Source organism: Dipodomys merriami, unplaced genomic scaffold (genome assembly GCF_024711535.1).
Source record: "Dipodomys merriami isolate MVZ:Mamm:240054 unplaced genomic scaffold, mDipMer1.0.p SCAF_42, whole genome shotgun sequence".
Classification (NCBI taxonomy): Eukaryota; Metazoa; Chordata; class Mammalia; order Rodentia; family Heteromyidae; genus Dipodomys; species Dipodomys merriami.
In genome coordinates, this window is record NW_027205826.1 from 2,884,721 (window position 1) to 2,910,936 (window position 26,216).

The 26,216-nt window shown below is 54.5% G+C and overlaps 3 protein-coding genes across 9 annotated transcripts; 2 read left to right on the plus strand and 1 right to left on the minus strand.

Annotated features, from left to right (window-relative positions):
• The first annotated feature begins 817 nt into the window (after positions 1-817).
• Positions 818-4,656, plus strand: Mif4gd (MIF4G domain containing). 2 transcript variants are annotated; one of them, XM_069993045.1, is made up of 6 exons: positions 818-1,141; positions 1,941-2,073; positions 2,809-2,918; positions 3,071-3,226; positions 3,332-3,424; positions 3,939-4,656. In XM_069993045.1, exons 2-6 carry the CDS (start codon positions 1,992-1,994, stop codon positions 4,164-4,166), a joined length of 669 nt encoding a protein of 222 aa, XP_069849146.1. In that variant the 5' UTR covers positions 818-1,141; positions 1,941-1,991; the 3' UTR covers positions 4,167-4,656. The 2 variants fall into 2 exon arrangements, with proteins under 2 accessions (XP_069849146.1, XP_069849147.1); XM_069993046.1 differs by lacking the exon at positions 818-1,141 and adding an exon at positions 1,260-1,356.
• Positions 4,521-9,847, minus strand: Mrps7 (mitochondrial ribosomal protein S7). Its single transcript, XM_069993044.1, has 5 exons — positions 9,549-9,847; positions 8,870-9,061; positions 8,494-8,557; positions 6,422-6,589; positions 4,521-5,157 (listed from the first exon to the last, which is right to left on the minus strand). The coding sequence occupies exons 1-5, from the start codon at positions 9,629-9,631 to the stop codon at positions 4,936-4,938; spliced, it is 729 nt and encodes a 242-aa protein (XP_069849145.1). The 5' UTR covers positions 9,632-9,847; the 3' UTR covers positions 4,521-4,935.
• Positions 9,848-9,900: 53 nt separating this feature from the next.
• Positions 9,901-25,803, plus strand: Gga3 (golgi associated, gamma adaptin ear containing, ARF binding protein 3). Of its 6 annotated transcripts, none has more exons than XM_069993037.1 (17): positions 9,901-9,991; positions 17,883-17,967; positions 18,045-18,120; positions 18,894-18,992; positions 19,466-19,589; positions 19,861-19,964; positions 20,115-20,195; positions 20,523-20,660; positions 21,106-21,187; positions 21,291-21,407; positions 21,711-21,953; positions 22,290-22,360; positions 22,574-22,893; positions 23,077-23,300; positions 23,586-23,755; positions 23,934-24,044; positions 24,210-25,803. In XM_069993037.1, exons 1-17 carry the CDS (start codon positions 9,952-9,954, stop codon positions 24,318-24,320), a joined length of 2,196 nt encoding a protein of 731 aa, XP_069849138.1. In that variant the 5' UTR covers positions 9,901-9,951; the 3' UTR covers positions 24,321-25,803. The 6 variants fall into 6 exon arrangements, with proteins under 6 accessions (XP_069849138.1, XP_069849140.1, XP_069849137.1 ...); XM_069993036.1 differs by lacking the exon at positions 9,901-9,991 and adding an exon at positions 10,441-10,555; XM_069993039.1 differs by lacking the exon at positions 21,711-21,953.
• Positions 25,804-26,216: the final 413 nt, after the last annotated feature.

Here is a 26,216-nt window from a genome sequence, read left to right on the forward strand (position 1 = left end):
AGGCGGGAAGTGGAGCATGTGTGCTGACTGGCTTGAGTGTGCAGGGGGGGGTCATTCCCCCAGGCGACCTCAGATGACCCGTCACAGGAAGACCCATCCCATCTGATCCGTCCCGTTCTAGTGGAGGTGAAGGTCTGGCATCAACGCCTCCTCAGGCTGTGCCTCCTCTGCTCGGCGTGTTAACCCTGAATGGCAGCCCAGGTGGGGCACAGCTGGCACCGGAAGTCATCAGAGCCCGGGGGCACACGCGGGGATCTACACACCACAGAGAAACGGGTTCGGGCTGCTGGGCTGAAGCGGGGCAGCGCCTTCGCCCAGCGCTGGGCTTGAGTTCCGGCCGCTGCGGCTTGGATGCCGGGCCCTGCCCTCTGCCACGGTGGCCCCGGGCGGGCCCTCGGTGGTGCCCACCCCGCCCCACCGCCGGCTGGCGCAAGTCCCTTCAGAGTCGAGGCTGAGGCGGCGAGGCCGGGGCGCGGGGAGGCGCCGCCCGGGCGCGGGGCGCGGCGCGGCGCGCGTGTCTATTACTTCGCTCTCTCCCGCACACCGGTTCCTTTGCTGCCGCTGAGAACTCGGCGCCTCCACGGCTCCCGACTGCTATGGCGGCTCCGCAGCAGGAGCGAACGTCCTGGAAGCGGCTCTGCTCCCCGGAGCCGGGCAGCAGGGCCGGGAGCGGCGACGGCGGGGCGGCGCGGGACCTCGGAGGGAAGCCGAGCGGGGGAAGCGGAGCCGCGCGCCGCCCGCCCCGTCGTCGTCGTCGTCGGGCCCGGCCACGCCCCCGCGGGCTCCTCCCCCTCGGCGGGGCCAAGTCGGCCCTGATCCGGTCACCTGAGCCTCGGAGGCACCAGGCCGGGCGGGCTCGGGCCTCGGGCTTCCTGCGGACGGAGAAGCTCCGAGTCGGCCCAGCGCGCGAGCCCTCGGGGCCGGGCGGGGCAGGGCGACGGCGCGTCCCGCACCCCGGGCCGGCGACTGGCCTCCCCGCCCGCCGTCCCGCGCCGGGCATCCGGACCGCGCCCCGGCGCGTGGCGCTAACCCGGGCGGCGGAGCCCTGCGGGCCGGCAGAGGGCGCCCGCGAGCCGGCCCGCCCGGCCCGCGCCGGAGATGAGCTCAGACCGGGCGCGCGGGCGCGGCGCCGGCGCGGCAGGTGGGTCCCGGCGCTCCGGGCCCGCGGGACCCCACGGCGTCCCGGGCTCGCCGAGGCTCCCGAGGCCTGGAGAGCCACCAGGTCGCCTCCTCCGACCCGAGGGGCCGTCCGCGTGCGGAGGGGCCTCCCGCGGGAGCCAGCTCTCGGGTCGCGTATCCGCTCCCCACCCTACGAGGAAGGACCCAGCGTGCAACCAGTCCCGATGGGCTGGGAGGGTAGGGCTGGGTCCCGGCCACGCCGGAGCCAGTTTCACAGGCAGTCCCGGCCCGGTCCGGCAGAGGCGGGCGGGGACACGGGGAGAAGCGGAGGCGGCGGTGGCGCCCGCAGGCGGCCCGGCCCCGGCCCCGGCCCGGGGCGGCGGGGGGCGGGCTTTGTGGATCGAGGACGACTCTGGAGACGTCTAGAGACGGCTGCGCTGCCGCAGGCGCTGAGGTCCGCAGCGTGGGGCCTCAGCCTGTCCCCTGCGGAATGGAGGACCCTTCGTGTGAGCCCAACACTCCGCACCCCAGCTTAGGCACCGTCGCTCAAGTTACTTCAGTGCCGGCTAAAAATAACCTGCCTGCCCGGAGAGGGCGGGCCGGGGGCCTTTGCCCTTCATCGCTCCTAATCCCCGGAGCCTGGGGTTTCCCAGGGTCGGCAGGTGCCCGGCCGGCTCGGCCCGTCTCCGCCAGGAGCCAAGCTTAGTGGGCTCGCGGTCAGCCACCGAAAGCCGCGGTCCGCCCGGTTGCACCTGTTCCCGGGAGGCTTTGGCCCCGCCCCCCGCACACCTGAGGCCCCGTCCCTCCCGGCTTCTTCTCAGGTGCTGTCACAGCCCCCGCTCAGTGAGGAGCTGCGGGACTGACCGATTGTCATGGGGGAGGCCGGGAGAGAAGAGTATAAAATCCAGTCTTTTGACGCAGAGACCCAGCAGCTGCTGAAGACAGCGCTCAAAGGTGAGCGGGGAGTCCCCGCAGCCCCGTCCAGCCCTTGTCTGGGAATAGGAGTCACAGCCCAGCGCAGCCCGAAGGCAGCCCACAGGCAGGCCGGTTTGGGGAGGATGAATCAGTCGTCTCTGCCTGTAAAGCCTTTAAATACCCATGAAAGAGAACAAGGCTCCTGCCCTTTAAGCCTTTGAGGCTGACTGGCTTTCTGACAGCTCTCTTTAATATGCAGAGCTGCCGGATTTGGATGGATGGAGGACCCGGCTTTTCCAACTTGAGCAGTCAGGACTGCAGATTGACCTGGTTAACCACTAGCTATGTTCTTGTGAGCTGGTGGGGATCCCTGCAGCTCCGGCGGGGGGCCGTGTTATCGGGACACGTGGCATTGGGTGTTCAGTAGTTTCTCAACTTCGTGCCAGGAAAAGATGTGCCCTGAGACACAGTCACTTTGGTCATTTCCAGCTCTCTGTAGAGAACCAGGGGGCTGATGGCTTGGGCTGCCCCGAGACATGGCTTCTGCCTGTCTCCTTTGGAGGTGTTCTCATGTTTCCTTTGCAGTGTTGGGGATGAAACCCTGAGTTTCACACACGGTAGGCAAGCGCTCACCCACTGAGCTACACCCCCGCCCCACAGTCTCCTTAAATGTCAACATTTAGCGCTCTGAGGACATCTAATATCCACAGAAGTAGGTGGCGGCAAGTGTGCCAACAACGGGCAGCTCTAGGTTCCCTCCTGTCTCTACCCTAGATCCAGGTGCGGTGGACTTGGAGAAAGTGGCCAATGTGATCGTGGATCACTCTCTGCAGGACTGTGTGTTCAGCAAGGAAGCAGGCCGCATGTGCTACGCCATCATCCAGGTTGGGGAGTTGGCAGAGAGGGAGCTGCTGTAAGATGTCTCAGGAGAGGGCACAGGCTAGCTAGAATAGAGATGTACAGGGAGCGGCCAGGATGGGTGGGGTAGCAATAGCACCGTCCCTCTGGCTCTCATCACCCTCTCCCTGGCTCACAGGCAGAGAGTAAACAAGCAGGCCAGAGTGTCTTCCGCCGTGGACTCCTCAACCGGCTGCAGCAGGAGTACCAGGCCCGGGAGCAGCTGCGAGCGCGCTCCCTACAGGGCTGGGTCTGCTATGTCACCTTTATCTGCAACATCTTTGACTACCTGAGGGTGAGGCCTGCCACCCTGAGAGGCAGAGGCCTGTTTCCAAGGCCAGGTTGGACAGTTTCCCCAGGGCCGCTAATACAGCTGCCCTGACCCCTCTCCTCCACACAGGTGAGCAACATGCCTATGATGGCCCTCGTGAACCCTGTGTATGACTGCCTCTTCCGGCTAGCCCAGCCCGACAGTCTGAGCAACGAGGAGGAGGTGAGTAGTTGGGGAGGTGGTGCGAGAGGAGCTGCCGGACTTGGCTCAGAACAGCAAACTCCACCTGCAGAGACCTTAGAAGGCATTGCTGCTTCTGGGCAGGAGCCTGGTGCAGTTACATGACTGACTGCCGGGTCTAGAATTTATCCAGAACAGAGCAGTCAAACCTGACTAGTTCAGCAGCTCCCTCCCCAGCAGGAAACCCAAGCTCCAATAGGAATGGTGAGAGCGCATGGCCAGCTGCGGGTACAGCAGGCTCAGAAACTAAACCTGGGCCACGTTGTGAAGAGTAGGCAGAAAAGTAGGATTAGCCAGTAGATTGGAGACAGGTCTGAATCCAGCCTGGTCAGATGTTCGAAGCAAGTTCATGTGTACCCACGATCAGGTAAGGGTGAAGAATGAACACAGAACAAGGGCAAAGCACAGAAGCTGGCACTTGGCACGTGCTGTCGCTCTTGTGTGCTGGGTTGGCTCTACCTGGAGCTGACCAGGAGGCTTCCTGCTGCCTTTGCAGGTAGACTGCTTGGTTCTGCAGCTGCACCGGGTCGGGGAGCAGCTGGAGAAGATGAACGGGCAGCGCATGGATGATCTCTTTTTCTTGATCCGGGATGGCTTCCTCCTCCAAACCAATCTCAGCTCCCTGTCCCATCTGCTGCTGCTGGAGATCATTGAGTTCCGGGCAGCTGGCTGGAAGACCACACCTGCTGCCCACAAGTATTACTACAGTGAGGTGACTGACTAGGCTTGCCCACGCACTGGCCATTCTGTAACTCTAATCCACAGTTGGTAACAGAGTACCTGCCTCTCCATGTCCCTTCTCAACCATCCCTCCTCCCTACTTAACCGGTGGTCCTGCCTCCTTTCCTTCCTCCACTAAGGACCTGGAAGACACCATGCAGTCCTGCTGCACTGCCCCTTCCCAATAGCCGCCTCCTCCCGCTTTCCACGTGGGTCAGGTGAGAAGGGCAACTCCCACCCAGAGCCATGTAGCCACTGGTACAACACTACCATGGTGCCTCAGTTTCCCCATCTACAAAATGGGTTACCACAGCCATAGGGTACTTTAGGACATCGAAAAGCAGCGACCAAACACAAGTCAGGATAGAAACTGCATTTGATACACTTTTGTACAATGACTGCGGTGGAGACAAGCCCCAGCCAGCCAGCTGTAATGAAATGGCCACTCATCAGGTCAGGCCAAGCATTTTCTAATAAATCTTTTCTCATACGAACACTGCCTTCTTTCAGTGTCTACAAGTCTAGCCCCAGCTGAGGGAAGAGAAGATTGGCCTTAGTTTCTCGGAGGGAAGCCCCGAGGGGCTATGTTCTTCAGCAGGGGCTGGAAAGGGATACCAGTTGTAGCCCTGAAGGAAAAATGGGCAGCGAGCACACTGCTCCATCCTTTCCCGAAAGGAAGACGTCCTTCGCTCACAGCTGTCCCAGGTCCTCTCCCGTGGGACAGTGGATTCCTGCGTGGAGAGCCTGGCTCCTCCCTGGGCCTGTCCTCTCCTCTACCACCAGCGGTAGTGGGCCAGGGCCCTGTTGGCCTCGGCCATCTTGTGCATGTCGTGCTTCCTCTTGATCACTGGGCCTTGGTTGTTAAAAGCCTCCAGCAGCTCGTGTGACAGTTTCTCTGGCATCAGTGTCCGCCGGTGCTTCTTCTCTCTGCACTCAGTGATCATCCACTTCATAGCCAGGAAGCGTCGACGTCGGTCGGCTAGGGGTGCAGGGACCTGGGTAAGCAAAGGCACAGGTGAAGGGCCTGCCAGGTCTGGGCCTCCTGCTTCCTAGCTCTGAGGAAGGGCCACGTTTCCCCTGGACAGCCCCAGTAAGGCTCTTGAGGAGCCTCTCTAGGTCTGTTTCTTTGATCATCTCTCACCCTTGGGTGACTTCGGTTTAACAGACATAAGGCCACCTACTCAGCAAACGCTCATTAAGCACAAGCCCCTTGTCCTCCTAAAAGGAAAAGTAACCAAGCTGACACAAGCGTGAACTGGGGACAGCCTCGTTAGCTGGAGTGATTTAGCTGCCTCAGATCAAGGGTAACTAAAAACCATCCCTCGTACAAGAATCATTTCCCAGGTTCTAATATGTGTCAGGGACTATGCCAGAGGCTAAGGTGGAGACAGGCCCACCCTTGGTGTTTAGACCAAAAAAGAAGCCAAGAAAATCTTATGACAACAAAACATGATTAAATGCAAAAATAGAGATATCTTGTTAAATCCAACAAACGAATGAATTGTCAGTTATGAGTTAAGTACTATGCTAGATACGGGCACATAAACATGGACCTTCAACATGAGAAGTTTACAGTTTAGGGATACAGGATGCTGGACAGAGGGAAGGGGAGACTCCCAGAAGATGTCATTTTGTCATTTCTTTGCTCTCTCTCTCTCTCTTTTTGGTGTCAGTTGTGGGGCCTGAACTCTGGGCCTGGGCGCTGTCCCTCAGCTCTTCAGCTCAAGACAGGGGCTCTACCACTTGAGCCAGAGAGCCACCTCTGGCTTTTTCTATGTATGTGGTGCTGAGGATTGGAACCCAGGGCCTCATGCATACAAGGCAGTACTCTACCACTGAGCCACCTTCCCAGCCCTCTTTTTTGCTTTGTCAATGATGAGGCTTGAACTCAGGACTTAGGCACTGTCCTAAGTCTGGCACTTAAGGCTAGCACTTTACCACTTCAAGCCACAGCTCCCCTTCCGGTTTCTGGCAGTTAATTGGAGATAAGAGTCTCATGGACTTTCCTGCCTGGGGTTGGCTTTGAACCATGATCCTCAGATCTGTTTCCTCGGCAGTTAGGACTATAGGTGTGAACCACCAGTGCATGGCTCTCTCTTTTCTATCTCTACCTGTGAACTCTGCCTATACTACAGGATCCAGAGGAATGGATCCTGACACGTCGCAAATCTAGAAGGCCATGACTCTCGGCCCAACTCTGTGCGCTCCCACCCCTGCCTTGTTTCACAGGTAGGCAACACTGCTTTCTTGCCCCATCACCTGGTAGAAATGGCCACCTCTGAGGATGGGTACTAGCCCAATCACTGGCTCACAGTTTTTCAGTGCCTGGTGGAAGATGACATAGGGATTGCGTTCAATAGTTGCCCGTTCCTCTGCAGAAGCGGCGTGGTACTTCTCAAACTGCTTCCTTTTCACTGCTTCCAGAGTCTGCAAAGGGAGACATCACCAAGGCTGCTCAGGCTCCCCACGTCATTTACTAGCTTAGCACCTTGCCTTTTACTCACATCAACCATGGCCAGACATCTCCTCCCTCAGCACATCCAGCATTAAGTTTCTAAGTTTCTCCTGCTTCACTGTGTTATTATAGGACAGAGTGCACTAGCTAATGGGAGGGAAATGACAGACTCCTGCAGGACTGCTTCAAAACCCCCCTTTACACACACACACACACACACACACACACACACTTTTTTTTTTGTTGTTGTTGGTCGTGGGGCTTGAACTCTGGGCCTGGGCGCTGTCCCTCAGCTCTTCAGCTCAAGGCGAGCGCTCTACCACTTGAGCTACAGCACCACTTCCGGTTTTCTGGTGGTTTATTGGAGATAGGAGTCTCACGGTCTCTCCTGCCCGGGCTGGCTTTGAACCGCGATCCTCAGACCTCAGCCTCCTGAGTAGCTAGGATTACAGGCGTGAGCCACCAGTGCCCGGCCATATTTTTTTTTTTTTGGTCCAGTCGTGGGGCCTGAACTCTGGGCCTGGGCGCTGTCCCTCAGCTCTTCAGCTCAAGGCTAGCGCTCTACCACTTGAGCCACAGCGCCATTTCTGGCTTTTTTTCTTTTTGCTTATGTGGTGCTGAGGAATCCAAACCAGGGCCTCATGCATGCAAGGCAAGCCCTCTACCACTGAGCCACCTTCCCAGTCCAACATTTTTTTTTTGTGCCAGTCCTGGGACTTGAATTCAGATCTAGGTATTGTCCCTGAGCTTATTTGCTCAGGCTAGCATTCGAACACTTGAGCCACAGCTCCACTTCAGCATTTTTTTAGAGGGGGGTAGTTAAGTGGAGATTAAGAGTCTCACAGGTAGCCAGGTGCTGGTGGCTCACACCTGTAATCCTAGCTACTGAGGAGGCTGAGATCTGAGGATCATGGTTCAAAGCCAGCCCAGGCAGGAAAGTCCGGAAGACTCCAATAACCACTAGAAAACCGGAAGCGGCACTGTGGCTCAAGCAGTAGAGCACTTGCCTTGAGCTGAAGAGTGCAGGGATAGCACCCAAGCCCAGAGTTCAAGCCCCATGACCAACAACAACAACAAAACAAAAAAAAAAAAACTCTCACAGACTTTCCTGTCCAGTTTGGCTTTTAACTGAAATCCTCAGATCTGTTTTCTAGGTAACTAGGATTACAGGCATGAGGTATGAGCCACCAGCACCCAGCTTTACTTGTTTTTTGAGGAAGTATCTCCCTAATTTTTCCCTGACTGGTCTCAAACTCAGAATCCTGCTTCTGCTTCCCAAGTAGCTGGTGTTACAGGCCTGTACTGGGCTCTACTCTCTAGTCTTTTCTTGAGGGGAGAGAAGGATGCCAGTAGTGAGTCTTGAACTCAGAGCTTAGACATTGTCCTGTAGATTTATCTGCTCAAGACTGGTGCTCTACCACTTGAGTCATAACTCTACTTCCAGGTTTTGGAGTTTTCCTGTCTAGCCTGGCTTTGAACAAGATTCTGAGATCCCAACCTCCTGAGTGGCTAAGATCACAAGCATGAGCCACCAATGCCTGACCCATTCTCTAATTTTTTTTTTTTTGGTCGGTCGTGGGAATTGAACTCTGGGCCTGGGTGCTGTCCCTCAGCTCTTCAGCTCAAGGCGAGCGCTTTACCACTTGAGCTACAGCGCCACTTCCGGTTTTCTGGTGGTTTATTGGAGATAGGAGTCTCACGGTCTCTCCTGCCCGGCTGGCTTTGAACCGCGATCCTCAGACCTCAGCCTCCTGAGTAGCTAGGATTACAGGCGTGAGCCACCAGCGCCCGGCCCCATTCTCTAATTTTAAAGCTGAGATGAACCAGACAGGGTCCAAAGCTAGAGGAAAAACCAAAAACAGGAATAACTATTTACCTGGTTCATGAGGGATCTGGCCAGTACCTTGTTTCCTCCTCTCATCATCATGTTGGTGAACTTACTTCAAAAAACAAGCAAACAAAAAAAAAGGAACATTGTTAGCTTTTTTGGTAAATTCTTTATTGCTTTTGTGCTGGTACTAGGGCTTGAACTCAGGGCCTGGGTGCTGTCCTTAGTCTTTTCACTCAAGACTGACATTCTACCACGGAGGCCACAGTCCAACTTTTTGCTGGTTTCTTGGAGGTAAAGAGTCTCCTGGACTTTCCTGCCCAGGCTGATGGATTACAGGCATGAGCTACCCTGCAGTATTTGGAAATTCTTTAAACCCTCCGTAGGATCGTTCCAATCCATGCAACGAGTGTTTCCATCTAACCTGATCACCGGGTCTGCAAACACAGAACTTGTTTTCGTTGATGGGGCAGCTTTGATGGGCTGAGTTTTCTTGAGCTCCTGCTCATGTTTCTCCTCCTCGCTGAGTTCGGCCTCAGGTCTGCGGTAATGTTCTTTGTCAGTGAGGGGATCCCTGAATTCAGGACCGTAGCGGCTCCATCTCACCTGGCTTAACCTGGGAGTGGAAAGAGGAAGCTGACCACACAAGTGGATAAGCTTGACTTAACAATAGCAATGTGTGCCACACCGCTGACGAGGGAGAGCAGCGCCAAGAACCGCCGGCGAAACACGCACCGCAGCAATTCTGGCTCCTGGCCTAAGCGCTCGAAGGGCCTTCTCCTTGTCTCGTGCTGACAGTGAGGTTCAGCGAACCCCTACTGCCTCTCCCTTCCCCGCCCGCCCAACTCGGGGCTCAGCCGGGCCGCGCTTGCAGCCCCCACGAGAACCCGACCCCGATCCGACCCCTCGGGCCCTCGCCCGGCCCTCGGCCCTCGCCCGGGCGCCAGGTCAGCAGCTGGAGGCCTGAGTGCAGGGCTAGCCCGACCCCTGCGACAGCCGTCTTCCTCCCGGGCCCAGCGCGGCCTCCTGTGGCTCCCTTCCTCCCTTCCAGGTCCTTCCGTAGAGACCCAAGAGGCGTGCCCGGCTGCCCGCTGCCCGCTCACCCCGGAAGCCGCCAAACAGCACGTAGCACGCCGAGCGACAGGCCGGACCACCCGGGCGCCGCTCTCAGTGCGGGGGCAGCCATCTTGGCCGGCTTCGAGGACCCCGCGAGGGCTGCCCTCAGCGCGCCTGAGCGAATGACGAAATAGACGGGTTAAAGGCTCCACGAGGTCCTAAATCTGAACCTAACTCCCTTGATTTGGGTGTTAAAGTCTTTCACCCTGACGCCCAAGCGAAAGAAGAGCCGAAAGAACACATTGCCATTCCCAGGGCCCGTCGCAGTCAGGCGCTTCTCCGGCGGCAGCACTTTCGCCTCTCAGGCCCCCGTGTAGGCCGCACCTCGGACGGTCTCGTGCAGAATCTCGCGAGGTTTGAAGCCGCGGGGCTGGCCCGGGCGGCTGCAATATGGCGGAGGCGGAAGGGGAGAGCTTGGAGTCCTGGCTGAGTGAGTAGCCGCGCCGCCTCGGCCTGCCGCCCCGCCGTCCTGTCTGCGCCCCTGGCCCGGGCTCCGCGGGCTCGCCGCCGTGGCGGGCATCTCGCGCTGCGCCGCTTCCCTCGGCGCGTCCTCCGTTCCCGCGCGCGGCGGTGACAGCTCGGGTCCCACAGGCCCCGGGAAGATGACAGCCCGGCTCCACGGGAGGACAGGCTTGGCTGCGGGGGGGGGGGGGGGTAATGGGCCGCTCCCGGCCGGGGCTGCGCGACCCCGGCACCCCCGTCCCCTAAGGGAAGGATGAGCTCCGGCCCGGGCGCGATGGGGCTGCCCCTGACCCAAACGCACGCGCGCCTGGCGGCTGCGGAATCAGCTGGATTATGACCGTGTGTTCGAGAAGGGACTGCTTTGCTCAGGCAGAATGTTTGAAGGAGAAGCAGTTTTCCAGAGAGAGTGAGGGACGGCAGAGAACGGACCCTTTTTTTTTTTTTGGCGAAGCTTTAGATGGTTTGATGTTCGGACCCCCCCACCTCCCCGCAGATACACACTTGAGACATCTTAAGGAAGAGAAGTATGAAGGTAGAGCTATTGTGGTGTCTTACTGCAATGGCTAATTCACATTGCTATGAGGGAATAGCCTGTTGGCAGGAGTTCATGAGGTTCAGAAAGGTTGATTGGTGAACTTAATAACCCTTAAGTGAGGAGTTAATAAGTCAACTTCCCCCTTTCCCCTGGAAGCCTCATTAAGCGGTGATGGAAATTGGGCCGGATAGATTGGTTAAGTTGCCTAGGTACTGATTTGTACTGGGATCTCGCCGAGTAGAGGTGACAGTTGTTGGCCACAATTGTCTAATCTTTAAAAAAGAAAAATCCCCCAAAGGGGGGAAAATTAACATTACATGCACCGGGCGGGGTGCTGGTGCCTCCCACCTGTAATCATAGCTACTCAGGTGGCTGAGATCTGAGGATGGAGGTTCGAAGCCACCCAGGGCAGGAAAGTCTGCAAGACTCTTGCCTCCAATTGCTACCAAAAAGCTGGAAGTGGAGCTGTGGCTCAGAGTGTGCCAGCTTTGAGTGGAAGAGCTCAGGGACAGCATCTAGGCTTTCATTTCAAGCCCCCATTCTGTGCTTGCGCTCGTGCATGTGCATGTGCACGCGCGCGCACGCACACACACACTCACACACATTATATGCCAACTATCCTAGCAGAGCAGGTTCTGCTGCCACAATATCTTAAAAGGATAACTGATTCTAATCAAACCATGTATATAACCATATTGGATGTAACCATGGTGGAATTGGTTTGGTTTGTGAATGTTCATGGGCATGTTGGAGTAATTTACATGACCTAAGGTTAATAGGCTTTATTTAGAGATACTTGGAAATAGGAGAGAAGGTAACCGGAAGGAGAGAGCATCTGTAGAGACTACAGTTGACCTTGCACTATTCCTGCTAGTTTTGCCTTTGTAGCAGTGTTTAGATTTTGTTTATATTTCTTCCAATCTTGGCTAGTTGTATGGCTCCACTGGTAGAAATCCTGCTTAGCAAATTGGAGGCCATGAATTCAAACCTCAATGTGGGAGGGGTGTGTGTGTGTGTGTGTGTGTGTGTGTGTGTGTAAATTCTTCCACACTTATTCTCTGTTCATCATTATAGTTCTCATGATTGAATAATGTAGATTGTATCAGTCCCCACCTCCTGAGGAAAAAAGAAAATAGTACTTAGGGTCAACATCATCTAAGTGAAGGTCCTTGTCTCCACATGGCTTGCTTCAATTACTACAGCAGCATCCTTTTGGTAATGCCTGAGGCCTCTCCTTCTCTCTTCTTTCCTTGATCTATTCTGCTCCCAAGAGAGCAGTTCTGAATCAAGTCATTCTACTACTGCCAGACAAACTACTCCCGCTGTAATCTGACCCTCATTATTTCCTGTCTTTTTCAATATTGCTCTCTGATACGTCTCCCTGCTTTGGTCATTCTGATGTTCTTAGTGGACAAATACATGTTTTTCTCTTTTTTTTTTTTTTTTTTTTTTGGGTCCGGTCGTGGGGCCTGAACTCTGGGCCTGGGCGCTGTCCCTCAGCTCTTCAGCTCAAGGCTAGCGCTCTACCACTATGAGCCACAGCGCCACTTCCGGCTTTTTTCTTTTTGCTTATGTGGTGCTGAGGAATCGAACCCAGGGCCTCGAGCATGCAAGGCAAGCGCTCTACCACTGAGCCACCTTCCCACCCCATGTTTTTCTCTTTTAACCTGGAAGCCCTGCTCCTCTTTGCTCAATGAAATGTTTCAGAACCCATTTCCGATTCTCCTTGCCCATAAACCATTTCCTGATGACTTCAGGAATCTTAGTACAAAAATCAGTGTCCTGCTATATGAGGTGTTTGGAAGAATCAGGAAGTTCAAGAAAGGGCTGGAAGTATGGCTTAGAAGCAGAAGGATTAGTTGCATCGCATGTGCAATTCCTAGCTTGCATCCCCAGCATCCATAAACAAAAACAAAAACAAAAAACATTGAAAGGTCAAGCAGTCTTTGCCTTCAGTTTGATAGATGTGATGCAGGAATGGGTAAAGAAAAGATAAAGATAATGCAGACAGTTTCTTTAGGAAACTGGGATTAAGGAGACTGGAAGATGATCCTATAACGAAACAGCAGTCAAACAAGGCCTTAGAGAACTGGAAAAATATGATAAGAAAACACTGAATGATGATGTGGAGGGGAGCCAGCTGTTTGGGGCACCCAGTAATGAAGTCTGGCTGGCTCAAGCAAGCACTATGCTCCGGGAAGGATGTAGTGAGATATCGCCTGGAATGTTGACCAAATTCTGTAAAACTGGAAATTCCAGTCCAAGAAAAATTTCTACTCTTTATCAAGTCCCTACTCCCTTCTTCATTCTTCCTTTCTTTTTTTGTGCCTGTCCTGGGGCTTGAACTCATGGCCTGAGCACTGTCCTGCCCAAGACTAGTGCTTTCCTTCTGGCTTTTTTTTTTTTTTTTGTCAGTTGTGGGGCTTGAACTCAGGGCCTGGGCACTGCCCCTGAGCTCTTCAGCTCAAAGCTGGCACTCTACCACCTGAGCCACAGCGCCACTTCAGGTTTTCTGGTGGTTTATTGGAGATAAGAGTCTCACAGATTTTCCTGCCCCCCAGCTGGCTTTGAACTGTGATCCTCAGATCTCAGCCTCCAGAGTAGCTAGGATTACAGGCAGGAGCTACTGGTGCCTGGCTTCCTTCTGCCTTTTTTTTTTTTTTTTTTTGGTCTGGTCGTGGGGCCTGAGCTCTGGGCCTGGGCGCTGTCCCTCAGCTCTTTTTTTTTTTTTTTTTTTTTTTTTTTTGCCCGTCATGGGACCTGAACTCTGGGCCTGGGCGCTGTCCCTCAGCTCTTCAGCTCAAGGCTAGCACTCTACCACTGGAGCCACAGCGCCACTACTGGCTTTTTCTGTTTATGTGGTGCTGAGGAATCGAACCCAGGGCCTCATGCTTGCAAGGCATGCACTCTACTGCTGAGCTACCTTCCCAGCCCCTGTCCCTCAGCTCTTCAGCTCAAGGCTAGCACTCTACCACTTGAGCCACAGCGCCATTTCTGGCTTTTTTTTAGTTCTGCTTATATGGTGCTGAGGAATCAAACCTAGGGCCTCAGGCATGCAAGGCAAGTGCTCTACCACTGAGCCAACTTCCCAGCCCTCCTTCTGCCTTTTTGATGGTTAATTGAAGATAAGAAGCTCACAGGCTTTCCTGCCTGGGGAGTCTTTGAACCACAATTCTCAGATCTCAGCCTCCTGAGTAGGTAGCATTACAGGTGGGAGCCACAAGCTCCTGGCTTTCAAGTCCCTATCTGTTGTGTAGCTGATGAAATCAGAAATATTTGGACTGTTGATTCTGGTGCTTTATATAGAATGGGGAAGTTCTAGAAACGAATCTAAGTTCTAATCTCTTGTCTACCAGAAGACAAGAAAGGGAGAGATTAGAGAAGACGAGGAGAAGGGAGACCTTCCAGCACTGACAGGAATGGGGGGGGGGGGGGAGATTCACAGTGAGGTTTCAAGCCGTGGTGCCTGGGAGTGGGAGCAAAATGGGTTTTTGAATAGTAGCACCATTTATAGACGTTTTTGTTTTTTTTAAGTCAGGAGAAATGACGACTGTGTTCAGGCTCATTTCACTACCAAATTAACCTTTATAATTAGGTACTGTCACGCTTTATGCACTGGATATATTTTTTTTTTCATATGTTGAACCAAAAAGGTACAACTTCTTCAAGGAAAGGTCTGTTTCTTGTTCTTTGTCTATAGCCCCTTTGGGTCTAGCACGCTGTTCATTCGTTTTGGGGCTGGGGAGTGCTAGGAGAGACCTGGCAACTGACCACATATTGGTTCAAGACCGAGCATACAGATTGACTCTGGTGTCTTTCTAGCCCATGCTCTTGCACCTGCTCATTTCCAATCACTGCCCTGTGGAATTCGGTTTCCATGGGGGGGTGTCCGAGCCATGCTAGCATGGCTTACTCGGTGCTACTGTTTCCATCACGATGTGACATTTTTCAGTCCCCCAAGAGTCAAGGCTAGAGGTAGAATTAAGCTGAGAATAACAGCAGGAAATCTAGAAGCACAAAAAGAGAATGAGGCTTTCACCAGAGACCCAAAAATAGAAATCATGAGTCAGCACAGCCCAAACGGGTGGCTCCAGAAGTCAGGGTCTACAAGGGAGACTCTAGTGTTGCACTGGTGCCAAGAGGAAGAGAATGGTGAGTGGGTTGGGGGCACATGTGCCCCTGCTAGCATCTCGGTGGCCCTGGGGCAAGCCGTAGTCGCTGGGAAGTGATGTGACCAAAAAGCCTCTAGCCAGGCTTTTTGTGCCCTGTGCAGTCTGAGCGCTCCCTGCAGATTGGAGGGGGAGAAGTGAGGTTCCAGGCATGAATGCAGGAACACAGAAACGTAACCGGGAGTGTTCCTGAAGGTATCAGTGCTACAGGGAGAGGAGCAATGAGAAGAAGGGATTGATTGATGACTGTCCACTGTGTATCGGGTGTGGGATCCACATTTTACTCTGTTAGGAAAACACTTTTCCATTGCAGCTTGTATGAACCATGAGGTTTGTCACTCTTCCCAGGAGTTGTAAGTGTTCGGGGTGGGCAGCTCCTCAGAGCATCATGCTTTTGAGTCCCACAGCTTCGTGGTGTGGTGTGAAAGCCTGAAGTATTTCAAGTGATAGAAATTAGTTCCATGGGCTGGGAAGTTGGCTCAGTGGTAGAAGCGCTTGCCTTGCATGCCTGAGGCCCTGGGTTCGATTCCTCAGCACCACATAAGCAAAAGGAAAAAAGCCGGAAGTGGTGCTGTGGCTCAAGTGGTAGAGCGCTAGCCTTGAGCTGAAGAGCTGAGGGACAGCGTCCAGGCCCAGAGTTCAGGCCCCACAACCGGACCCAAAAAAAAAAAAAAAAAAAAAGAAAAGAAAAAAAAGAAATTAGTTCCAAAGCTGGGCTCTAACTCGTGATTTTGTTGCTGGTGGTAGTGATCAGGGGGCTTGAACTCAGGGCCCAGGCACTGTCCCTGAACATTTTTGCTCAAGGCTAGCACTCTACCACTTTGAGCCACAGCTTCACTTTCACTTTCCCTGTGGTTAATTGGAGATAGTCTTAGGAAATTTCCTGCTTGACTTTCCTGCCCAAGCTGGCTTCAAGCTTCGATCCTCGGATCTCTGCCTCCTGAGTAGCTAAGATTACAGAAGTGAGCTACCAGTGGCTGGCTTCTAACTGGTGATTTTTTTTTTTTGGGGGGGGGTCCGGTGGTGGGCCTGAACTCTGGGCCTGGGTGCTGTCCCTCAGCTCTTCAGCTCAAAGCTAGCGCTCTACCTCTTGAGCCACAGCAGCACTTCCGGCTTTTTTCTTTTTGGTTATGTGATGCTGAGGAATCAAACCCAGGGCCTCAGGCATGCAAGGCAAGCGCTCTACCACTGAGCCACCTTCCCAGCCCCTGATTTTTTTTTTTTAAGTTAAGGAAACACCCACAGTCATAAGACATCAGAATTGAGGAACTTCTAACCTGATCTTTTGTCAGAGAGCTGACAGTCTGTCTTGTGCGCAACATGAGTGTGTTTAAAGTATATACATCTTCTGAGCCTGAAGCCCTAAATTTAGCAAATAGTTTGAGAGAGTCTTTTAGAAGAGGCAGAGAACCACTGACCTCCTCAGGTGGGTTGTCCTCTAAGCACTGGTGCTACGGAACAGAAAAGCCTGCTGAAACCAAGTATTACCAAATTTTCATTCAGTGCCAGGAATTTGAAGCCTCAGCTGACTTCAGAACATTGTCTTTGTACATGATAGCAGAAGGCCGTTTAAACTGAGGGTGCTGAATACTCCATCCCATTGATGTGGTCCCAGGGACAGACAGTACGATGGCTGGTGCTATTTAGTAGGGGTTTAGTAAATGTCCATTTGACGGTGATGAGCACTGTGCAGCTTCAAAAATGGGGAGCAAGCTAGGCGCTGATGGCTCACACCTGTAATCCTAGCTGCTCAGGAGGCTGAGATCTGAGGATTACAGTTCAAAGCCAGCCCAGGCAGGAAAGTCTGTGAGACTCTTTTTTTTTTTTTTTTTTTTGGGGTCCGGTGGTGGGGCCTGAACTCGGCCTGGGCGCTGTCCCCCAGCTCTTCAGCTCAAGGCTAGCGCTCTACCACTTGAGCCACAGCGCCACTTCTGGCTTTTTTCTTTTTGCTTATGTGGTGCTGAGGAATCGAACCCAGGGCCTCAGGCATGCAAGGCAAGCGCTCTACCACTGAGCCACCTTCCCAGCCCTCTGTGAGACTCTTATCTCCAGTTAACCACCAGAAAACTGGAAGTGGCGCTGTGGCTCAAAGTGGTAGCACTCTAGCCTTGAGTGAAAAAGCTCAGGGGCAGAACCCAGGCCATGAGTTCAAGCCCCAGGGCCGATTAAAAGATATATATATATTTTTTTTTTTTTTTTTTTTTGGGTCCGGTCGTGGGGCCTGAACTCTGGGCCTGGGCACTGTCCCTCAGCTCTTCAGCTCAAGGCTAGCACTCTACCACTTGAGCCACAGCGCCACTTCCGGCTTTTTTTTTTTTTTATGTGGTGCTGAGGAATCGAACCCAGGGCCTCGAGCATGCAAGGCAAGTGCTCTACCACTGAGCCACCTTCCCAGCCCAAAAGATATATATTTTTTTGTCTGGGCTGGGAATGTGACTTAGTGCTAGAATGCTTGCCTAGCATGAATGAAGTCCTGAGTTCAATTCCTCAGTATCCCATAAACAGCTGGAAGTGGCACTATGGCTCAAGTGGTATAGTGCTAGCCTTGAGCAAAAGCAGCTCAGGGACAGTACCTAGGCCCTGAGTTCAAGCCCAAGGACTGGCAAAAAAAATTGTAAAGAAGCTGGCCACCAGTGGCTCATGCCTGTAATCCTAGCTACTCAGTTGGCTGAGATCTGAGGATCGCATTTCAGAGCCAGCCTGGTCAGGAAAGTCCATGAAACTTTTATCTCCAATTAACCACCAGAAAACCGGAAGTAGAGCAGCAGCTCAAGTGGTAGAGCCCTTGCCTTGAGCTGAAGAGCTCAGGGACAGCACTCAGGCCCTGAGTTCAAGCCACACGACTGACAAAAAGAAAAGAAAAAAATTTTTTCCTTTGTGTTCTCATTGCTCTTAATAACAGCATCCTCAGGGCTGGGAAGGTGGCTCAGTGGTAGAGTGCTTGCCTTGCATGCATGAGGCCCTGGGTTCGATTCCTCAGCACCACATAAGCAAAAAGAAAAAAGCCGGAGTGGCACTGTGGCTCAAGTGGTAGAGCGCTAGCCTTGAGCTGAAGAGCTGAGGGACAGCGCCCAGGCCCAGAGTTCAGGCCCCATGTCCGGACCAAAAAAAAAAAAAAAAAAATAACAGCATCCTCTTCTTTGTTCTGTCCCAAGATAAAGCCACCAATCCTTCTAACCGCCAGGAAGACTGGGAATACATAATTGGCTTCTGTGATCAAATCAACAAAGAGCTTGAAGGGTGAGTCTACTGGAGACAGCCAAAAAGTGGCCGCATGGTCCAAGGGGATGTATTGATTGTGGTTTATTATCCACCAGGCCCCAGATCGCTGTCCGACTGTTGGCCCACAAGATCCAGTCTCCACAGGAATGGGAGGCATTGCAGGCCCTCACGGTAGGTCTTTGCTCCTAGAGATGAAAGCAGTAAGTCTCCACCCACCCAGGCCTTTCCTCATGCACCCACTGGGCCCTTGGTAATTCTGGGAGTTTGTGCCCAAAAATCCTTGATCTATATTCAGGTGCATGGGCTGGGCCTCTGGGCCAGAGCTTGAGGGTTCAGAGACATCTAGAGTCAGGCAGCAGCTGACTAAAGAAGAGTGAGGTAAGCACAGTTTATTCTGTAGCTAAAAAGAATTCAGGTGCCGGCGAGGCTGCCCCCATGGATGTGTTTACAGGACAGGTCTCAGCCTTGATTCAGACTAAGAGAGTTCAAAATGAGAAGGAAGAGGGTCCTGAGCACCTCCTGGCTCTCCCCAAACTAGACAACAGCCATGCTCACAGCCGTCTACCGCCCTCCTTGCCCTGGACTTCACGCAATCTCTGGAGAAGCAGTGCTCCACCCCTCTGTCACGGTGGTTATAGAGCGAAGATCTTGAAATAGTGATTCTCCAGGGGGGCAGTTTTGCCCCCCCAGGGGACACCTGGCAACGTTTAGAGACACTTGGTTGTCGGGGGTGGGGCCTCAGTGGGTCTTACTCTGCCTCCTCACTGTATCCTCTGCAGAGATGTGCCATTTTAGGGGACAAGGTGAGCAGCGGTGGCTTACCCTCCCCTCTCTGGGATACAGCAAGCACCCCACTTGGGCTGAGCTGCTTCCCCTGGGAGTATTTTCTCGGCACTGGGTGCCAGAACCAGCGCGTCACTGAGAGCCCCCCCTGTTGCCGACAGGTGCTGGAGGCGTGTATGAAGAACTGTGGGAGGAGGTTTCATAACGAAGTGGGCAAGTTCCGGTTTTTGAATGAGTTAATCAAAGTTGTCTCTCCAAAGGTCAGTCGAAGACCATTTCCTTGCTTCTGTGGACTTTTTTTTTTTTTTTTGGTGCCAGTATTGGGGCTTGAACTCAGAGCCTGGGTGCTGTTCCTTAGCTTTTTCTCTCAATGTGGCACTCTACCACTTGAACCATACCTCCACTTCTGGCTTTTTGGCAATAAGAGTCTTACAAACTTTCCTGCCCAGGCTGGCCTCAAACTGTGATCCTCAGATCTCAGCCTCCTGAGCAGCTAGGATTACAGTGCCCAGCCAAGGGTTTCTAAGCTGGAGCTCTAGTCCTGGCAGGGCTGTAGGAAATGGTTTTTCAGGCAACAATGCAGTTAGGCCTCAGGCAACTTGCTCTCTCATACCTTGACATCTGCTGGCTTGTAGCAGTCTGGGGAACTAACTAGTAAGAGCACTCCGTGGTCATGACAAGAACCTGACACTCCCAACTGCAGTTACTATTCTGTTTTTCATTTGTCTCCTAGTACTTGGGAGACAGGGTGTCTGAGAAAGTGAAGACCAAGGTCATTGAGTTGCTTTATAGCTGGACAGTGGCCCTGCCGGAAGAAGCCAAGATCAAAGACGCCTACCATATGTTGAAGAGACAGGGTATGTCCACCTTCCTCCACTCTCCAGGTAGCTCTCAAAGGCAGCCAAGGCAAGGAAGAGAAGGGGCAGGCAGTAGAGGTCCCCAGGCTTTTCCCCTTCTCCTAAAGTGAGTCATGTTTGTCATCAGGGCCCGGCTCAGTGGGTGTTAGTGGTAGAAATGTGAGTAGCCTGGTGTGTCTCCTGCCTCCTCTGCTGGGTCTTCATCACAGGGCTTAGGGAGCAAGGTGATCATGCCCTGAGCATGCGCTTTGCCATTTGTGTCTCCTCCCAGGCATAGTCCAGTCTGACCCTCCAATCCCCATGGACAGAACATTGATCCCCTCTCCACCCCCTCGCCCCAAAAACCCTGTGTTTGATGATGAGGAGAAATCCAAGGTGAAGTGCATCCCAGGCCTGGGCTTCTATGGGATGAGAGGTGGTGGCAGCAGGGGAAACAGGGCTTTGCTTGGGTCTCTGGGAGCTCCGGTGTTTCAGGCCTCCAGGTGGGAAACTCTTCCTGTCACTTTTCATACCTTTCTCTTCCAGCTCTTAGCCAAGCTGCTAAAAAGCAAAAACCCAGATGATCTGCAAGAAGCCAATAAACTCATCAAGTCCATGGTGAAGGAAGTGAGTGGGCCTTGTGGGTTTGGGGGAGAGGAGCAGGGGCCACAGTGCAGAAGTCCCCTGCCCCAGCCCTCACCTGGAGTGAGGAGGAAGAGAGCTGGAATCTGGGGCGGGGGACAGGATGGAGGAATGTGAGGGTCAGAACACTGGGAGTGTTAAGGCTGCCGGGGGGGGGGGGGGGGGGGGCGTTCACTGTAAAGCCTGTGATCCCAAGCACAGCTCCAGAGCTTGGCCTCTGGCCTCTGTTCTTGTGTTACCATCCTGCCTGGTAAGGCGGGGAATATAGGCCAGGTAAGCTAGCTTTCTCCTGGCCCCTGTTGGCTGAGGCAGGACGAGGCTCGGATCCAGAAGGTGACCAAGCGCATGCACACCCTGGAGGAGGTGAGCAACAACGTGAAGCTGCTTCATGAGATGCTGCTGCACTACAGCCAAGAGCACTCCTCACCTGCCGACAAGGAGCTCATGAAGGTAGGCGCCGCTGCCTGGCGGGCCGCTCTGGACGCCGGCCTCGGGGGACATGCATGCCGTCTGTGAGCCCGTCCATCTGGCTGGCATTGGGGAGGTGGAGTGATGAGCTAATGCACGCTGGGTGGAAGGGTCTGGGCTCACTTCCACTTTCGGCCTTTCCTTACTGCCTTGGGGAAATTGGCATAGAAGGGCCTCCCCTGGCATCTGATATTGTGGCTGGGTCAGTCCTCTAGTTCTGAAGGAACATGTCAGCTGGGGGGCAGGAAGGGGCTTTCTTCCTTCCTGCTACCCCACTGACTGACAGTTCCTGTTCATGGCTTGGGTGACAGGTCTGGTGACGGCTGGTGGAAGGACGGCACCTGTCTGTCTGTGGCGCTTAGCGAGCCCTGCCATTTTCTGGACAGCATCCCTGAATCGTTGTGACTTTTGTCTGGGTCTCTCCCAGGAGCTGTATGATCGGTGTGAGAACAAGAGACGAACATTATTTAAACTAGCCAGCGAGACAGAGGACAATGACAATAGTTTAGGTGAGTGAAAAGGAAAGCATAGTTGGCAACGGTGAGCCAGGAATTTGGATGTATGCGTGGGAACTGTCACAGCCAGGAATGAGGAGTCTTTCTTCTGCTCCAGGGGACATCCTGCAGGCCAGTGACAACCTCTCCCGGGTCATCAACTCTTACAAAACAATCGTTGAAGGGCAGATCGTCAATGGTGATGTGACCACCTCAACCATGCCTGATTCTGAAGGTAAAATGTTCTGGTTCCCCATCCTGGGACCCTCCAGACCAGCCCCACCTTCCCACCACCTGACCACAAGTGGACCCCAAGGGTCTGAAGGTCCACCAGCTTCCCAGAGGCCAGGAGGTATGGATGGGAACTTTCCTGCCTGCCTTGCCTAGCTTGCTTTTCAAGACGTCCCTGGAAGAAATGCCACTGGGTTAGACCTGAAGCAAGAGAGCTGCCTGTGGTGCCCAGGGTTCTGGCCTCCTGTTTCGGGGGCACTAGAACTGCTCCTGATGATTCTCATTCCCCTGCTGTTGACTCATCCAGGAAACCACCCGTCCAGCCACGGCACTCTCATCGACCTTGCTGAGTTGGATACACCCAACAGCTCATCCCCAGTGTTGGCCCCAGCACCCGCCCCACCCACCTCAGGCATCCCTATCCTCCCTCCACCCCCCCAGACCGCAGGACCTCCACGCAGTCGTTCTTCCAGCATGGCCGAGGCCCCCCCAGGGCCCAACAGCACAAGCAACGGCCTCTCCTTGCTGGACGAGGAGCTCCTCTGCTTGGGTGTGTCCTGAAGGGTGGCCTCATGGGGTTGGGGATGGGGGGGCGGATGTTTGGGGAAGGAAGGACACGTGGAGTCAGAAGGCCAAGCGGTGTCTGGTGTGCTTGCCATTCAATTGCAGCATCTCCAGAGCCACCAGGGCCGCCTTCCCTGTGGACTCCAGCCCGCTTGCTCTGTTCCTCCTGCCCCAGAAGGCCCCTACCTCTGTATATAGAAAGGAAAGGGGATTCCCATGCCCCTCTGCTGCCTGAAGGCCACTTTCTCCCCACCCCAGCACTCAGACACTTGTGGTCACATGGTCACTTCAGGGGGACTGATGTATCATCATGTGTTCTCAGGCCTCACTGACCCAGCTCCCCCAGCTCCTCCTAAGGACACTATTGGAAGCAGCCAGTGGCACCTGTTCCAGGTAGGGGCTCGATCATGGTGACATCACTCAAGTACCAGAAAACAAAGCGTCCTCTCCTTCCTCGTGACCAGCTGCAGACATGGTGTCTCCCAGCGCACAGCCCAGCGGCCGACAGGACAGCTCTGGGGAAGGACTGCATGGGTGGCGAGCTGTCTCCCCGCCATGGGCAGCAGACCTTCCCAGCCCTTTGCTAACCCGTTGTTTCCATTACAGGGCGAACAGTCAGACCTGGACTTCTTCCGACCCAGGCTGGGGCCTCCTGCCTGCTGCCCGTCAGATGGGCCCCAGCTTCCCCCCTCAGCCCCTCCCTCCAGCACCTCCCAAGCTCCACCGCCACCTGCCTTCCCCGCACCTGTAGTCTCTGTTGGCATACCTGTCCCCAGCGCTGGCTCCTTCATGTTCTCTTCCGGACTCACCCCAGCTTTGGCCCCAAAGACTGAGCCCACGGCCGCTGAGCACCACAGTTCAGGGCTGGGGGACACCACCCTGCACCACCTGGACGGCCTTGATCAGTTCCTGGAGGAGGCCAAAGTGTAAAGGAGGGGACGCTAGGTGGGATGGCCAAGGGCGGGGCCAGGTGTGCAAGCCAGAGTGAGCCTTGAGGGGGTGGACACCCATGCTGGGCAGTCAGGTCAGAAGCTGGGGATGTGGGGTGGCTGAGAGCTGTCGCTGGCCTGCTGTCCAACTTGCCTTCTGTCCTCCTTCCTGCCTCCCAGGACCTCAGGCTTGGCGAAACCTGTCTCCTCTTGCTTTCCCCCTGGAACCAACGCATCCCCCCGGCTCCCCACCTCTGCCCCAGCCAGGCCTCTCCTGCCCTTCTCTGCTGGGCCCAGCAGCCCTCTCTTCCAGCCACCAGCCTTCCAGCCCCAAGGCAGCCCTGTGAAGGGGCCCGAGCTCTCCCTGGCCAGTGTCCATGTGCCCCTGGAATCGATCAAGCCTAGTAGGTGTTGGGGGGGGGAGGAGGTCATAGGCAGAGCGCTGCAGGGTGTGCAGAGTGTGCCCCTGTGCAGGCATCCCTTATAGCTAAGGGTCCCCTGGCCTGCTGTCTCAGCCTCTGCTTCTTGTGGCTGGGTGGCCTTAGCCCTCCCCATTCCTGGACTGCTAAAGGGAGCACTGTACTTAGAGCCACACCCTTCTCTTTCCCACTTGACTACGGCGGGCACCGCCTGGGCTCAGAAATGTCTCTGGCACATGGTCCCACCGTGCATATACTACCTTCCTACAGGCAGTGCCCTTCCTGTGACAGCCTATGATAAAAATGGCTTCCGCATCCTCTTCCACTTCGCCAAGGAGTGTCCGCCGGGCCGGCCCGACGTTCTGGTGGTGGTGGTGTCCATGCTGAATACAGCTCCCTTGCCAGTCAAGAGCATCGTGCTGCAGGCTGCGGTGCCCAAGGTACCCCTGGCTCCCTGGGGTGTCTGGGAGTGAGAACTTTCTCCTGAACCACGCGAGCTGTGGGTCTGCAGTGGCTGGCAGATGGCACTGTGAATTCACCTTAACCAGACCCCAGTCCGTGTCTGTCTTGTTGGCATCTGCCAGCCAGCTCTCTTCTAAGGAGCTTCTTTCTCTTTAGTCCATGAAAGTGAAGTTGCAGCCGCCCTCTGGGACAGAACTTTCTCCATTTAGTCCCATCCAACCACCTGCAGCCATCACCCAGGTCATGCTGCTGGCAAATCCACTGAAGGTGAGTGAGTGAGCTGGGGAGAATCCAGGGTCCCTTTCCTTTCCCTAGGTCCCATGGCCGAGCATGGGTGGATGTGGTGGGGACAGGAATCCTACCTCCAGCACAGAAGACCAGGGGGCAAGGGGGGGCACTGGGCTCTCTCTCACCCGCTGCCCTCTGTCGCAGGAGAAGGTGCGGCTTCGGTATAGGCTGACCTTTGCCTTGGGGGAGCAGCTGAGCACAGAGCTGGGAGAGGTGGACCAGTTTCCTCCTGTGGAGCAGTGGGGGAACCTATGATCCCAGAGGACGCTGCGACCTCTACTCGGAAGGCAGGCAGGCTGCCCTGAGCCAGAGAGGGCTCCGGTCGGTCTCATCACTAGCCTAATGGCAGTATTTGTAGCTTTGATGTGGACCAGAGGCCCACTGCTGTGATCCTCTCTCCTCCTTGGCCCCTAAAAGGACCTGTTTTCTATCTACCTGTGTGACTTGAAGTAGCCATATACTTACTGTAAGGGGTGGGGAGTGGCCCTGAGCTTCCCTGGCCGGTCTGGGATGGGTTTCCCTTCTCCTGCAGGCATTCCTTGATGCCCAAGGCCAAGGTTCTAAAGGAAGGTTCTCAGACCCCCTCAAGAACCAACCTCACACCCCAAAGACAGGTGGCTTGAGACCACACTGCAGCCTCAGTTGCTCGCTTGTGCTTCCCTGCTGCCTGGCTCTGCTGCCACCTCCTGTGAGGTGGGCGAACCGGCAGTCCTGAAAGGCTGGTGCACTGCTCCCGCCTCCTGTGCCACAGCATCCTGTCATGCTGCAGCGGGAGTGGTCCGCCTGTTCCTAGCGAGTGAAAGGCTGTGTCCTATGGACATCTCAGCAGGCCATGGACCTCAGCCCAGCAGAAGCAGAATCTGGCCTTGTGAGTCTCAGCTAGGGATAGGAAGGAAAACAGAAGTGAGCTAGTGTTTCCCCTTCAGAAGCAGGTACTGGAGCATATTTCCTGCCATGGGATAGCCACCCTACTCACTACCTCTTGCTTGGCATGCAGTAAACAGCTGTCCTCAGTCTGAAGAGGACAACTCCCAAACCTGGTGTCCTGCCCTGCCCTGCCCCCCTTCCCACCCGTGCGGCTGGGCTGAGGAAGCCTCAGGGTCAAGCACGTTGCACTAGATGGATGTCCTGGTGTGCTGCCCCCAAATCCCCACTGTCCCCCAGCTACAGATGAAGGGGTGCTGTCAGCGAGATGTTGGGTCTGGAGGTGATGAGGGGCCATGCTTGAACCAAGTCACCAGACCCTATTGCTTCACAGCACTCAGCGCAGCTAGCATGACCCAGCTGCGTGCACGCGCAAGGCCCACCACGCTGCCCCGAGGCACCAAAACAAACTGCAGCTTCTCTGGACAAGCAGCCCTGGGGAGGAGCGGACAGCTCGGGGTCTGCTGCCTCTGGAGAAAGGGGGCTCGCACAGCACCCTGGCCCATGTGGCTCTGTGCGGCTGCCTCCTCTTCTTCCCTGTCTTTAGCAAGCAGGTTTCACTGCTTCATCTGGACAAGTCAAAACGGAATCATTTTCACTAATTAAGAAATAAATCCAAGAACTTTCCAGACCGGCTGCTTCAGCCCTGGAATATCTGTGTGGAAGTGGACCTTTATGATAAGCATTAGACATTACAATTATGAGCGTTACTCATTACTGTTGAGGTCACTACTTCATGGAAACAGCTATACTGGATGTACCAACTCCTCTGCCCTTGTTTTGCTGCATGTTAAATAAAACCATTTTTGCCCTACATGGAATCCTTCTAATATAAACAAGACGCCATTCACCCTGGCAGGAAGTGACCTGTGAATTCCCAAACACAGGTAGACAGGCTGGCCTGGAGTCGCCTATACACAAGTACAGGGTTCTAAAACTTTTTTTTGGCAGGCGGGGGGCGGGGGAGGGGGAGATAATCAAATAGTTAGATCATGGAGTGTTCCAGATGATTTGATGTGAGGCAAGACCTAAGAAGCTTAAGTATATCACCACATGCTCTTGTTTAAGGTGCCCGTCTCAGGCAGGATACCACTTACCATTCTAAACTCTGGGTATGGCTAATCCTTAAGCCAGATGCATAGGGTGCACAGCTACTTGGGGGGCAGGAAGGTGGCTTGGGCCAGTATAACAAGACCAGCCTCAAAGCAAAACATAAGAAATTACATT